The sequence below is a fragment of the Simochromis diagramma genome, unplaced genomic scaffold (assembly GCF_900408965.1).
Source record: "Simochromis diagramma unplaced genomic scaffold, fSimDia1.1 OVJJ01000421.1, whole genome shotgun sequence".
Taxonomy (NCBI): Eukaryota; Metazoa; Chordata; class Actinopteri; order Cichliformes; family Cichlidae; genus Simochromis; species Simochromis diagramma.
The window spans coordinates 6,292,340-6,307,011 of NW_024387250.1; the positions used below are offsets into that span (position 1 = coordinate 6,292,340).

Genomic DNA, 14,672 nt, shown 5'->3' on the forward strand with positions numbered 1-14,672 from the left:
GAGTCACTCTGCCGGATATACCGTACACGTGTGTTGCTAATCTCAGCGTCACTTGGTGGCAATGCTATATTGGACCTATGGCCCTATATGGTTTCTAAATGCTGTGACTATGAAAGGCTCTTTCCAATATAACTTCTCAAAACTAAAATATCTTGACTGTTTTTTGTTTGTGTGCTTTGTTCACAGAGGCACAGCTTTTTAATGTCTGCTATGAAACAGAAAAAAATCCATCTGACACCACACATCCCTGATAAGCCTTATCTGTTTAGCAGGGAGTCTGCACTCGCTCCCAGTCTTTCGCTTTGCTAACCTGACTGAGCGTGTGTTAAAGCAGAGAGAGAGACACAAGGCCTTTTCGGAGCCTTTGCTGTGACTGGAAGGAAGATCAGGGGTCACCCTGTAAAAACATTCCCATAGCGCACCTCCCCCAGCCCTCATCCCTGCCAGAAACGTCTCAGCACACTACAGGGTAGCACATACTGATAGCGAGAGGCGAGAGAGACAGTTTCCAAATGAAATGTGGATTATTTTTTTAAGTAAAGACCTTGGATCTATAAGTAAACAAGGGGTAAAAAGTAAGTAAATTGAGCAGAAACATAGTTCTTCATACCCTAGAAACCAGTGTCCTCTTTTACATCTGTTTTGACTACTTTCATATTTAGAGCAGCCTGATTAGTTAACCCATATTACCTGCTCATATGTGAGGATTCATATTTGCTTCTCATGTTATTTGAGGTCCATGAGTGCACTACATAATCATTATTAAAAAAAATATTTCCGTCAATGACTCTTTCGTCAACCAAATGTTTTTGCAAATTCACATAAATCAGCTTGTAATTTTTTGTGATGATGATTTTTCCCCTGGTTTCTTACTTTAATAAACAACATACAACATCTTATATCTTTATTATATTCAGTAACACATACTGAAGGGATGTGAAGCTTTTATTGTGTTTTTTTAAAAATATAAATTAAAAAGCATTAAACCACCATGTTATATTTTATGCTTAATTTATTACAGATCTCTGATATTATAACTGACTTAATGTTATTTAGAGGTCATGCTTTCTGAAGCTATAACCCCTCTATGTCTTCACGTGACTTTATATTCTTATTTTAATCTTTTTGATTCGTTTTACCTTGTGCAAAACATTTTTTAAAACTTACTAATGATGCACACGCACACATGCATACACACACACACCACTATGGCTTCCCATTATTGAGCGCAACTCTAGTTTAATCTGCAAACACTGTCCTGATCCCTGGCAAGGCTGCAGCTTCTGGATAGCCTCCCAAACTTCATGACACAGAGAGCAAAAAAGAGTCACAAAATGAAAACCACAGAAGAGGCCCCTAAGTGTTGACATATAGACAAACAGACTATATAGGACTCGCTGTGTGTGGTTTGTTGTTGTACTCCTTTTTTCTTCTCTGTAAGATTCAAGGCTCTCTCCAAACATACTTGAGTCTGACGCACTACTCTGATGAAGTGAGGGCCCTGCTGGGCGAACAATACAGGCCTGCCTTCCTGACCTCTCCGTCTAGCATATCCTACAGACGCACAATGACTGCCTTAATTACCAGCCTCCATTCCCACCGCTAGGGTTTTCCCCAATAGCTCCCATTCAGAACCACGGTCTCTCCCTAAGGTGCCCATTCAAGTGTGATACAAAGCTAGCAGTGTCAGTCCCTGATCTCTTGACACCAAACTCAGTCCAGTGTGCCAGCACTTGCAGCCTCACAGCGTCTCTGTCCGTCCATCTGCTTATCCGTCCTCTCCTTCAGTCTAGTCTTATAAAAAAAAAAAATTGTTGTTTCTTTTTTTTCCATATGAATCGTCTCAATTAGGAGCAATTAGTTAAAACAAATGCCAAAGTCAGTATGACGTGGATATTTTATTCAGGTAGGTTTTAATGGCTTTCTCAGCTCACTAACGAGTTAAAGCAGAGAGAGATAAGACCACGGTTAAATAGCTTGTTGGTGCATCATTTAAATTACCTGTACAAAGTGGGTTTCACATCTGTCTTTGAGCCTGTAAATTAATCCAAATGAACCTAATCACACAATTTTAACATCAAAATAGCTATTAAGCATCACTGTAAGTGACTCGCACACACTACATGGTGTATTAACCAATGAGAAGAGTCTATGACAATTTCTACAGGGAAGAGCACAAGGCTGCATCTTGAAATGTTTTCTTTTGTTTAACCAACAAGTCAAACCCCAAAGATATACAAAGTATATTACCAATACTGTAAAAAACAAGAAATAAAAAAATAGCAAAACTAGCATTTTCAAGCACAGAAGAACAAAATCGAAACAACTTTTTTATGTTGTTATGGATTATTGAGTATAAACTGATGTTGGATAAATCTGTGTTACTACAACTCCTAAGAATATGAGTAGTATGAGCTAACAGAGCTTTTGGCCCTTGTCTGCTAACAGGACATCATGCTGTAGTGAAAATGTGACCTTTGACCCTCTGATTCCTCCTTTCTCTCTGAGTGAAAAGTGAACCATCCTGTTCCCGAGTTCCCGAGGCCTCATTATGGGGCTGAAAAACCGTAACACTGTCTTGACTACTGTCATAGCCACCATGTATATATTTTGCTATATATTCAGTACCATCTGTTAAACAGTAGAGAGGTAAAACTGCACATTTTACAAAGGATTTTTCACTCTAGTACAATAACACAACAGATACTGAAACTTGGTTCCAAAATGAGTGCTGACCTGGTTTCCCTCATGCTGCAAAAACACAATTACATAAAGCAGTGTGATGAGCAAGAGCTCCGAACACATTATTGTTTATTTTCTTTTATTATCTGAAGCCTCCATTTTACAGTGCTGGCTCAGCAACGTGATGGAAAAAGTGTTACATAAGAAACTATCCAAAAATAAGCTAATGGAGCCCTCTAACATCATTTAGACTGTGTAGCCTTCATCTGAGCGTGAAAAGGAGGACTAATCAAATGACACAACGTGCATAATCTCTTCCCAGCGAGAAAGCTGACGGACTTTACGGCAGCTTAGCTTCACCTAAAAGCGAGCAGATGGTGCACCGTGTCTTCGTCCATATTTCAGCATTTAATCTGCAAACAGCTGTGAGTTTATCTATCTGCGGCAAATGTAACAGCATGCTGGAGTCACAGAGATCGGGTTTTAAGTGTCACAGTTACCAAAACAGGAAGTGGTGTGATTGTTGACTCAGCAAAAACTGAGAGGAACAATGGGATTTCTGGACAGAACGCAAACCAGCTGGCAGGAAACCACACTTTTATCATTCTTTTAACTTTGATTTCCGTTTAGAGGAAGTGCCCTCGCTCCCCTTTCACTGGTCCGCTGTCTCTCGGCTCTTATGCCCTTCTCAAGCTTTCAGACTATGCCCTCTCTGTGCCAGACAAACACAATAGTGCTGAATGGCATGACAGTGACACATCCAAACTGCCTCCCTGCCCCGGCAAAATAAGTGCAGCCGTGTCAGAACCTGCCCCTGGGGCATCGTGGGGGTAAAATGTGAAACTCTTTCTCATGACAAATGTTGAATAAATCAATAAACTGGTATTTCATTAAATATATATATATATTTCAACTCAGGCAAGAGTGGGTTAAACATAGATTAGAAAAGCAAAAAGACAGATGTAGGTTCTTTCTCCTCCCAGGAACATTAGCCTCCAGGGAGACTGCAAACGTCTCCAGCTACATTAAGCTCACATAATCTGCTGGACTAGTGAATAATCAGCACTGGGCTGAATAGCAAAGAAGGATAGAAAGCTAGTTTAGACAATTTCTCAGCATGTTTCCAACACAAGAGTTGCAAAATGTTTTGCCAAAGGTTTAAGACGGCACTGTTAATATGAGATACAAGTCGCACATGACACCAGAATTTAGACTGTGCTTGAATTTCTTACTGCTGACTGAAAAAGTTGAATTTTAATAGGAAGCTGGAGTGCAGAGCCCTTTAAATATGTGGGACACTTTATATTGGTGGCTTCAACAGTCTGTTGAAGTGACAGCATCCTATTATTCTGACACTTTTATGTTAATATTCATACCCACAGCTCTGACAGAAAAAGCCACACTATGTGCACAAGATTTGCCAAACATGCAAAGGACTTGTTGCAGTTTTGGCAGTATTATTTCTAGTGAAGTGCAGCCACACTTTTGAGCCTTTTAGGTCTCGCCACCATTGGGCTGTTTTACACTAGCAGCTGTTTTTTTCTGGATCTTATTTAAGGCAGCCCACACCTTTGTGCTTGTTCCAACCACAGGAACTCCCGCTGCAATACGTCTTTCAGGATGTATCCAGGGGACTGTCCCCTGAAAAAATGCTAACTGGTTAAAAGTGAATCTTTGAAAGACCAAATGAAGTTGTGACTGTGATCAGAAGACTGCTTTCCATTCAACCCTTGTAAAATTTGCCACATAGTGGAATAAAATAAACAGGAGCGAGGAACAGCCCCATTCACTCCATCTATTGTTGTTTCTGGTGACACAGACCCAAAATTATTCATCTGTGTAGTTTTGATGCACTTGGAATTTAAATTACATTAAAATCTCTTACAAAATTAAATGATATCAGCTCATAAAATCTATAAGGGAAACAGAAAGGGTAAATGGGCTAATTATATTGGCTATATTATGTCTGAGAGAGTCTTAGGGATGATCAGATTTTTGGGATTGCAAGGCAGAAGTGTTGATTAAACTATCATAACCAGCAGAATGCAATGAATTGAACTCAGGACCTTCTTGCTGTGCAGCAACAGTGCTAACCACCGTGCTGCCCACGTGCATCCTTGTTAAATGGTTAAATTAAATTTGGCTAAAAGTGCTAAAAGCACTGAATATCGTCTTTTTGAAGTCTCGGTTAAATAAATATTGCCCCCAAAAAGATCAGACGTTAGATCTTCGTGCTCAGATTAACTGGAAGAGATAACACATGCTGGAAAGGTGAAACTCGGCTAAAGACCTGAATCAGATTTGATTAAGGCTTTAATAGGAGTTACACTCTGCAGGAAATTGGGTGTTCCCACGCTGAGCTAAAATACTTGTTTTTCCTAAAGTGAAGCAAACACACACAGCTCTGTGCAGTGATGTAACGCTGGTAAATTACAAAATTTGCAGTGTGTTTTTGACAAATCACAGACACACACATACAACAACAAACTGAAACATTAAAAACATTGCACAATTCTCTCAGCGTGACTGCCAACCAAATCCGAAAAGGATCGCCGCTCTGTCAGAGGCAAGCGCCGTAAAATTTAAAAGCAAATATGTTTTGTCAAAACCACTGATGTTTGTTATGGTAGACAAAGCAGGCTGCAGTAATGACAAGTCATTATGTTTACCACCACGGCTGACGGGAAAGCACACACTCTGGAAAGTCACACGTTGCTCTTTTGCCTCTCCTCCGAGGACGCCCTTAGTTCAAAGGTCAACTCTCGTCTCCACTTTTACGGGAGATCGTGGAGACCATTTGTTACAAAGTACAAACTCCTGCTGAAACTCACGCCACGTGAGGCGTAAATGCCATCGCAGTGATTTGCATTAGATATACGCAAGTGGAGATGCCTGCCGACTGACTGGCAGCCATAGACGTGAGAGGGAAAGTTAGTGCCTCTGCTTTTAGAGTGAAGCATCCTCTGCAAAAGCCTTTGGTAAATTAAACGGCTTGATTCTATCTTCTGTCATACTCTGCTGGAAATATTTAAAATACATAGACATCCCACTAACACAGTCCAAATGGGAACAAAAAAGCTTGATAAAGAGGGATCTGTATAGGGATCACTGTGCTCTTGCAGACAAACCTGTACAACATCTTTGGCTATATCATCATCATCAGCAATTTAAGCAATGAAAATTCAAAGGCTTATGTAAGTTGGTTTGATGCTACAGCTGCATAAAAGCTCTCGTTTAAAACAAAAGACTATACCGCTCACATCTGTTTGTTAGATATAAAGCAACATCTGCTGAGCACAAAGTGTGAAAACAAGAGCAAACCGCTAGCCTGTTTTACTCCACAAAAGCTGACTAATTAACGTGTTAATGCATATTTAATGCATATATAAATATATGTATCAGAATGCATATTTTGAGAGTGGACACCACTGAAGAAGAAGCTACCATAGGAGCAGGAAAAGCTTTAGGTTCTGAGTGTTGAGACAGATAGAGGAGCCAGAAACCACCAGCCATGCAGTCAGTAGACAACCAAGTTTACCACTTGACCCACAGCTGCCTCTTTGCATTTAACTCATAAAAAGAAAAAAATAAATAAAAAGCATCTTTCCTGAAAAATAATGAATGTTGCTTAAAAAGACCAAATGTTCTCAATCAGCTGATTGTGATTTTTTTAAGCTGTCAAACAATGTCTCCAAAAAGTTCTGCAGTTTTGGTTAACCTCATATGAGAGATGAGAAACCACATTTTTGTGGCATTCTCCCAGTAAAAGACAACAACAACAACAATCTGGCATTTCTCAGAAGAATAAGAGCGTGCAGTGCTAACTGAAGATCCTGGACCAGGGGGTTGCATAATGTTCAGGAATGAGGGATTGTAAGTCGAGAGTCCAGCGTAGCTCAAAGACACACATAAAACATACAACAGCAAGATCCACCCCCGCCCACCCATAAACCTGCATTACAGCAAAGAAACTTTCCATGAATTCATCTTTCTACCTCTGGTAAACCTGTCAGTCACTGCATCACTCTGATCACTCAAATCAGAGGTGGGGCCAGCTGTTGAGAGGATTAGTCCTCTAAACAAAACCAAATCATGAGTGCAAGTGGAAGACATCTTGGAGCGGGGCCAGAGCGTGGCAGCGAGAGGCATTCTGCTCATAACTAGGGGAGCGACGTCATTTTCCCGAATAAAAGCCAGTTTACATAACACCTCTGTCCCCATGACAGGCAGCACTGGGCAGCTGCTGCCAGACCTGTGGCTTTCACTCAGCTACAAGTTTCCTGAAAAATAAATCTCTCAGCACAACCACAAACCTTGCCTGTGTTTCCAATATTAACATGTAAAAACAAAAAAAAAAAGGGGGGGGGAGGTCTTCAATTTCAATTAATGTATTAGCACTTTGGCCTACCTCTATATACTCAAAAAGCAAAACAATAAAGAAAAGCTAGAGAAAGCATCATAAATAAAAGAGAAACTTACTTGACCCTTTGACAGTCTTTGCACAAAGCACCTCAATAAAAGGCGGTGAGGTGAAGTAGACGAGGAAGCTTTTACATACTCTGTGCTGGAATAGGATGACAAACTTTGCAGGACCCGGTGAAGCAAGAGCTTCTGTTTTCATTGGCAAAGCCTCTCTGAACAGGACAAACTCTTTCTTAGTACGAACACACGACTGCACAATGTAAAACAGAGTACTGATCATTTAGAATGAGGAGTTCTTGTTTAGAGAATGACACCAGACTTGGCGAGCAAGCACTCTTAGGAAGAGCTCTTCTCGCTTGTGTGTCACATATATTATTCGGATCTTCAGCTGGTTAAATAAGGAAGAACTATCCTTGGCTTAGGCATGCAGTGACAGGTGAGAGGGCAATAGTGTAAATGATGCAGCACAAATGGAAGGTAAGCTTATGGAGGAAAAGCCCAGGAGAGACCTAAATAACTGAGATGGTAGGTGTTGAGGCTGTTTGGAGACTTTGCTGCTTTCTGAGTTACTGCTGGCAGTTTAACGAACAGCTGAAATACAAACCAGAAGTAGGGTGAGGGTGTTTCTGACATACACAATGGAAAGATTCATTTCACTGCTCCCTGCTGTCAAAGGGGTTTTATTTAATAAAGGAACAGTTTAGCCTTTTTTCATCTTGAAACGGTAAAGTGAAACTTAACATACAGCAGATATGGTTTTAGTACTAAAGACACTAAATTGTGAGTCGTTTAATGTGCACCTGTGCCAGCGCCGAGTATCACTTCATCATTGCTCACATCCACATGTACAGTATTAGTTGAAGGAAGATGGAAGGTAAAACGTTACATGTTGCATGATATAGTACAAAACCAAATTCCAGGAAGAGTTGTGAGCAGATGATCTAATTCCCACACACTGCAGTTTGGGGCTGCCCAGGAGATATTTCATCACTACAGCGGTCTTATACAGACCTCGTGAGACCAGTCATCATATGTCATAAAGCGAGTCAAAGCATTTTAATCTCACATCTGCTCCTCATTACACTTTCATGCAAAAGAAACTTAGGGCTGGGGTTCGGCTGTTGCACCTCACCCAGGGAAAGGGAGAGGAGACAAACGGGGGAGGCAACTGAAAGACGAGGGAGTGTAAGGTCCAACTAAAAACTCAGAAACTCCACAGTTCCAAGGGAAGGTGCTTTTGTGTTCTTCCTATGAAATTAGCTCACTTGGCACTCCATGACTTTGCCTTTACAAGCTGCTACACAATAACATAATGACAGATCGGACCGTAGCAGTTTCACAGTCTAGTCCTAGAAAATACACTTTAATTTTGCTACAGCAGCTACAAACGAAGCTTTTCCTTTCACACATTATGTTCCGCTATAGTTCACAGAGAGACAGGCAGGATAAATATATAAATATTTTTCTTTTCCAAATCAAGCTACGGTTTAGGGGTGTTGACAACAGCTGGAGCCCCATTTGTCACACACTGGTGGTACCCAGTAACCTCGATACTAGACCTCAAGGTGGATTTGTCATGGTGCCTCGCCAAAAAAAAAGGAAAAAAAGCTGCATCATAACAGGCTGAATCAGTGGGAAACAGAGACAGGAAAGCTCCCACTGAAATTTCCCACTTAAACTGTGGCTGTAATAGCGACAGTTTAAGTGGATGTACAACTGTGGATATAAAAACTGTGGCTACATGTCAGAAAATGGCACTTACACTACTTACTTATACACAGTCAACATGATGATCTGATTCAAACCCTTCACCTTTGACTTGGGAGTTTAAAAATATGGCCGTGACATAACATGTGCTTATAACGTGTAGTCTTTTTGTTGTGCAGTGTTTTGCCAGTCAAGACAAACACACACATACACACACACATGACTACAGAAGACAGAGGCCAGTCTGTTTAACAAGTAGGTCAGACCAGATCCAAAAAGAGAGGAAGAAAGAAAGAGAGTGAGGGAGAGAGTGACTGACTGCAGCAAGCTTAGATTTTAGTGTCATTATTGGTTTGTATGAACCAAATAAAAAGTCATTGAAGAAGTCTAATGTCAAGATTAAGCAAATGAGACACACTGAAAGATTTAACAGTGATTATAAGCCATCTGTGTCACCTGATGACTAGATTATGTCATACGTGTGTGTTAACAGTCTCACCTGAGGGCAGTCTTTGATATAGTGGCCCTTGTTGAAGCACAGGTGGCACAAGTAGTTGGGTGGGGGTCTTTTGTTCGGTTTTCTTGTTTCAGAAGAGAGGGAAAGGTCTGAGAAATGGTCCGTCAGGGAGTTGAGTCCGTCCACAATATTGTTCAGGGAGCCATAGGGAGACACGTTCTTATACACGTTGTTGTTTAAGGCCTGAAAAATAACACCAGATACAACCTGTTGTTAACATGAAACTCTGCTTCTCGTGAAATGCTTAGATTACGCGCCAGGTTCCTAAATGTGCTCTCTGTCCTGTTTGCTGTTGTACAAAAAGTAAAGAAAAACTAAACAAAAAAAACGGAAAAAGAACTCCAAGATAATTTCGCTCATTAAATTCGGAACATCTGGCACGAGGCCCAGCTGTGCTCATGAACTGGAAAAGTACTGCGCATGTCCTCAGAGAAACACAGGACAAAGTATGACTCATTGTAAACAAGATGGGAAGCATGTTCCCCCGGCCACCCAGCGGAACATCAGCATTAACGCCATGCACTGCTGGTGGTAAACTATCCGCCGTCCGAGTCTGTAGTCTGCTCGGAGACACAGGATGCACTGTTGCGTGCCACCAGGCCAACTGAATTCGCAGAAGATGCTCTCTGAATATTAATAACAGGGAAAGCACTCCCTGCCTTTCCTTATTTCCCTTTTCGTTCATGTCTTCCTCTTTTCAAACGCAGTCCAGAAGAGACAGACGTGATTTGACCCCTGGGTGAAATTAATCTGATTTTAGCAAATATTCATACAGCCAGGTAATTAACCTAGGAGAAGCCTAACTAATTATCTGGCCTGACATTTAATATCGGAGTGACCGCTCTTGAGAAAAGATGTCAAAGAGTTCGTAGGCATGTGGAAATCCACTGATAAACTCTTTAATATAACCGAAGGGTATGCATCATTTTAGGACACAGGCTTGTGTCTGGGAAATGATGTTACTGTTGATTTTAAATGTTGCACGGCACAGAAACCTTACACTTGGCAACCTAACCAGGGCTGAAAGCCAAATCTCTATCTGGAGACTGTAAGATTGTCTTGCTAACCAGCTCCAGCTTTAAGAGCCGTGTTCATTTATTACCTGTCGTTGCTGTAAATCAAGCACTACAGCTCTGTAGTTTCTCAGTTTCCCATCTGGTGCATGTGTTCCAGCTCTGTGTACTACTGCATCCCTCCTCCAAATGGAAATGTACACATTTAAGTTTTACTGCAGCTTGCGAAATCATTTTTAACAAATAAAAAACAGGAAACTTTGCTCTGTTTACATTCGGAGCATTTCTTCAGTTTGGCTTCAAACCACCTACTGTTAGCCCAAAGGAAAGGATTTCACACACATCTGCTAATGGTGGGGTGAGACAGTTTGTTTATTTTTGCGTGTGTGACTGAGTGACTAGTCCTTGGTAGGTTGTGTGTTTTGTGCCGTGTGGCAATAGATGAGGGGATGGCCAGCCACGGTGTGCCCAAGACAGGCAGAACAAGTGTAGCACATCTGTGAGTGTTTTCACAGGTCCGGTGATGAGGTGTCACACAGCAGGAGGTCAATAAAACACTGCTGTTTTTAGGCCAGGCTTGTGGTGCCACCTGGGAACTTTAAAGGTGCACTGATAAGAGGTAGAGTAATCCAGATAGTTTCTAAATTAACAGTAAAAATATGTTAGGGGGGCTTTTCTGCCTGCAACTGGGTTGTGAAGGAGGCTTTTGAGCAAAGCTGTCAGCAGACGAATCTGCGATAAGCGTGCTCGACTTGTGCCCTGTCGACAGCGACTTCATTAATCTATATCGCAATTTCACTCCAAGCAGGCTGTTGTGTGATCCTTCACCGTGAAAACAACCACATTTCGCATTAGTCATCTCATCATCAAATCTCTGCAGTGGTTTGTTTTGCTTGGCTTAGCCGGTATAGAAAGTTGCAAAATCTCCCCCTCCCTCCACCCCTTAAACCATTTCCAGACTCTATGTGTGTTCCCTCACTTTGAAACACTTTATACTCTTATGGCATTACACAACTGCGTGTAATGTATAAAGCGAACGCCCCATTTTCAGATGACTTTACGTGTTAAGTGACTTCAAAAGCCCCCTGCGGTTGCCACCATTATAATGAACACTGGCTCTAGATGGTGACTACACCATCCATCCACTACTAAAGTTTCCAACACATAGCGTCACTTGAACAGAGATCTAAGAAACTGGGCTGCAGTGCAATCAACGCTGCTCACTGTGTATTTTTATTTATTATAACACTGTCTTTCTGCCCACGCTGTGTGATCATTTTCTGTATGCGGGAGAGATGGAGGGGTCACTTTTGCACAGAGTGCACTATGGGGTATCAGATTTGCACCCTGCACACAATATCAGCATGTTGGTTCCCTAAAATTACTTGGAGGCACAAAAATAGAGAATATGTAAACAAGGACTGATTTTGTTTGCACAACCTGGTCTATTTGAAGGAGTCAGAGACAGCAGACCTCAGCAAGGGGCTGCAGTGGCCTGCTCTCTCCAGACAGAGGCGTGCAGAAGGTGGGGGGGATCTATTTCCATCTCCTGCCTCTCTGATTAAAACATATTTTTCCTCACCACATTAACTTTGAGCCATAACTTATAAATATGCTGAAAGCAGACCTCTTCATGTGTAATCATGTCGTCTGGGGGAGGGAAATGAGCTGTGTGATATTTAGATCTTGAAAGATTGCACATTAATTTTAATTTTAACATAAGTATTTAATCCATGAGTGGGTTAGTGACATATTTACTGAGTATTTCTGGTGTATTTTTCTCTTCTAGTATTGCAATCATATACACAGAAGCCTACACAATCGTTTTATATTATGTAAAACACTTAGATCTGCACATAGCAATAGAGCTACATTCAAAGTAGCCCCACCAAAAATGTTTATTTCATCGGACTATTTTAGGTTTTTGTCCATATTAAAAATATCATGGCGGTTATACCAGAATAGCCTATGTTGCAACCTGCATGCTAAAACATTTGCTGCTCAGACAAACAACACTAACACCGTCCAACTCTCCCTAAAATCAGCCACAGTCTCACAACCTCAGATATCCCGGATTTGTACGTAGCATGCCGTCAGTTCACCTCATTTCGCTGCAGCTGGAAGAAGTTGTTGAGATAGTTGGAGTTCAGGGAAGAGCTCAAATCCGCCGCTGCGGGAGTCTTGCTGAAACTGAGATCCGGGTGGGAAGAGTTGGGTTCGGGTCTGAACGCGTCAAAGGCGCTGGTCTGGTGGGGGTCTTGTAAGGAGAGATAGACCCAGTTGAGAAGTTGAGCCGGCTGGTACACGGAGGCACTCGTGTCTATGGCAGACAGCAAGCTCATCTTTCCATTCAAATGTCCAAACTGGATTTCCACCGCTTCTTTTTTTTTCTTTTTTGCTGGACTCGTCTCAAATGTTGCTTTTTTCCCGTCCCCGTACCCAAACTGATGGCAAGTGCTCCCTTTTCTTCTTCTTCTTTCTGTAAAAGGCCCTGTCCTCCTCACGCCGGGAGCCTCGTCCCACTTAGGTGTTACTCAAAAGTCATGGCGTTAACATGTCAGTATAAAAAGTTTTCCCTTGCTCCCCATGGTCCGCTATCTGCCTTTATTGCAGCGGGGCAGAGAGAAGCTCTTTGAATATGCAATGAACGCGGCTCTGCGTCACCGAGGACCAGCAGCCAATCAGCGCGTCGTTTGTTCCAGGAGTCAACCGAGTAACTGCTGTAATAAAGACGGTGTACATATTCTATTATTTACCAAGTTACTAATATATATGGTTTACTATTTCTCTATTCTTGAGTGGAAACAGGCCTCCCTGATTCTTTATGACATTCAGCCACCTTCTGAAAACACATATTAATATGCTATAAAGAAAAACCTGGATAACTTTAGACATTTAGTCCAGCGGTTAAGAAATCAATAAACTGTGCAACTTATCAGGACTCTATGGGGGCACACTCTGTCGAGCACGTCCCAGCTTCCAGCCAACCCGCAGATTCAAGGCAGCAGAGTATGGAGAAAACCTTAAAAACGGCTCCCTCTTGTGGCAAAAATCCCTGCATATATCCATGAATCCAGAAGATACTGGCATTCATTTCCTAGAGAGGTTATTCTGGCTCTTAAGTATGACTACTGCTTTCCAAACCCTAATTTTATCTTGTGCTTTTAAATTTGCAGACTTAAATTAGGAGAATTTTAGGAGAACGGACGTTTGCAATGAGTCACATATATAAACTATATTAACAGATATTTCTCATATGTGCATACATTTACAGTAGAGTCATGTGAAAAGCTCTTTCAGTTCTGAGGTGCATTTGACACAATAATAAAACAAATAGACCTAACCAGGTTCTAAAATTAGTGAAATACAACTTCAGATGAACAGTAATACACGTGATATTACATTGTAACATTATTTCATTAAAACTAAGCCACAACACAGATGGAGTGTGCGAAAAACTAAGCACAATCTGTGATTCAGTAGCTTTTGAACCACCCTTAACAGCAATGAGTTGAAGTAAATGTTGTCTGTGCTATTTTATCAGTCTCTCACATGTGTAGGAATTTTGGCCCACTCTTCTTTCCTTGTGTTGCTTGAGTTTATTGGGGTTTGGAAGCATTTATTTCTGAACAGCTTTCCTGCCACAGCATTTCAGTGTGGTTGAGGTCTAGATTTTGCAACACCTTGCCATTGCAGCACTTTGATTCTTTACTTTTTAAGCCATTCTGTTGTAGATCTGCTGCTGTCATTGTCCTGCTGCACGACTGAGTTTCAGCCAAGCCTTAGCTGCCAAACAGATGACCTCACATTTGACTCCAGAATACTTGAGGAGCTCATGATCGACTCAATGACAGCACGGTGCACAGGACCTGTGGCTGCAAAACAAGCCCAAAACATCATGCCTCCACCACCAAGCTTATAGTTGCTACAAGTTGTTTGTGCTGATATGCTGTGTTTGGTTTTTGCCAAATGTGGCAGTGTACATTGTGGTAAAACATCTCCACTTTGTTCTCATTTGTGCAGACGACATTGTTCCAGGTGTTTTCAATTTTCTCAGATGCAACTTTGAAAACCTAAACTGTGCTAATGTTTTCTTTTTAGAGACAAGAGGCCTTGTGCTGGCAACCCTTTCAAACACGCCATATTTATTCAGTCTTTTTCTAAATGTACTTTGTACATGAACTTTAACATTTAGGAGTCTGAGGCAGAGGCGGGGATGTCAAACTTATTTTACATTACGGGCCACATACAGCCCATTTTAATCTTAAGTGGGCCAGATAAACTTATCTGGGTATCTATCACTGTACAGAAGTTCAACTGCACATTTGAAC

At 41.4% G+C, this 14,672-nt stretch overlaps 1 protein-coding gene across 1 annotated transcript in view; it reads right to left on the bottom strand.

The window, feature by feature from the left end:
• Positions 1–12,974, bottom strand: part of zcchc24 (zinc finger, CCHC domain containing 24) — a 38,327-nt gene extending 25,353 nt beyond the window's left edge. Inside the window, exons 1-2 of the mRNA XM_040001029.1 lie at positions 12,444–12,974; positions 9,311–9,511 (exon numbers count right to left, since the gene is read on the bottom strand). Of these exons, the coding sequence (XP_039856963.1) occupies positions 9,311–9,511; positions 12,444–12,683 (441 nt within the window). The 5' untranslated portion in view covers positions 12,684–12,974. The remainder of the gene's footprint in view (positions 1–9,310; positions 9,512–12,443) is intronic.
• Positions 12,975–14,672: the final 1,698 nt, after the last annotated feature.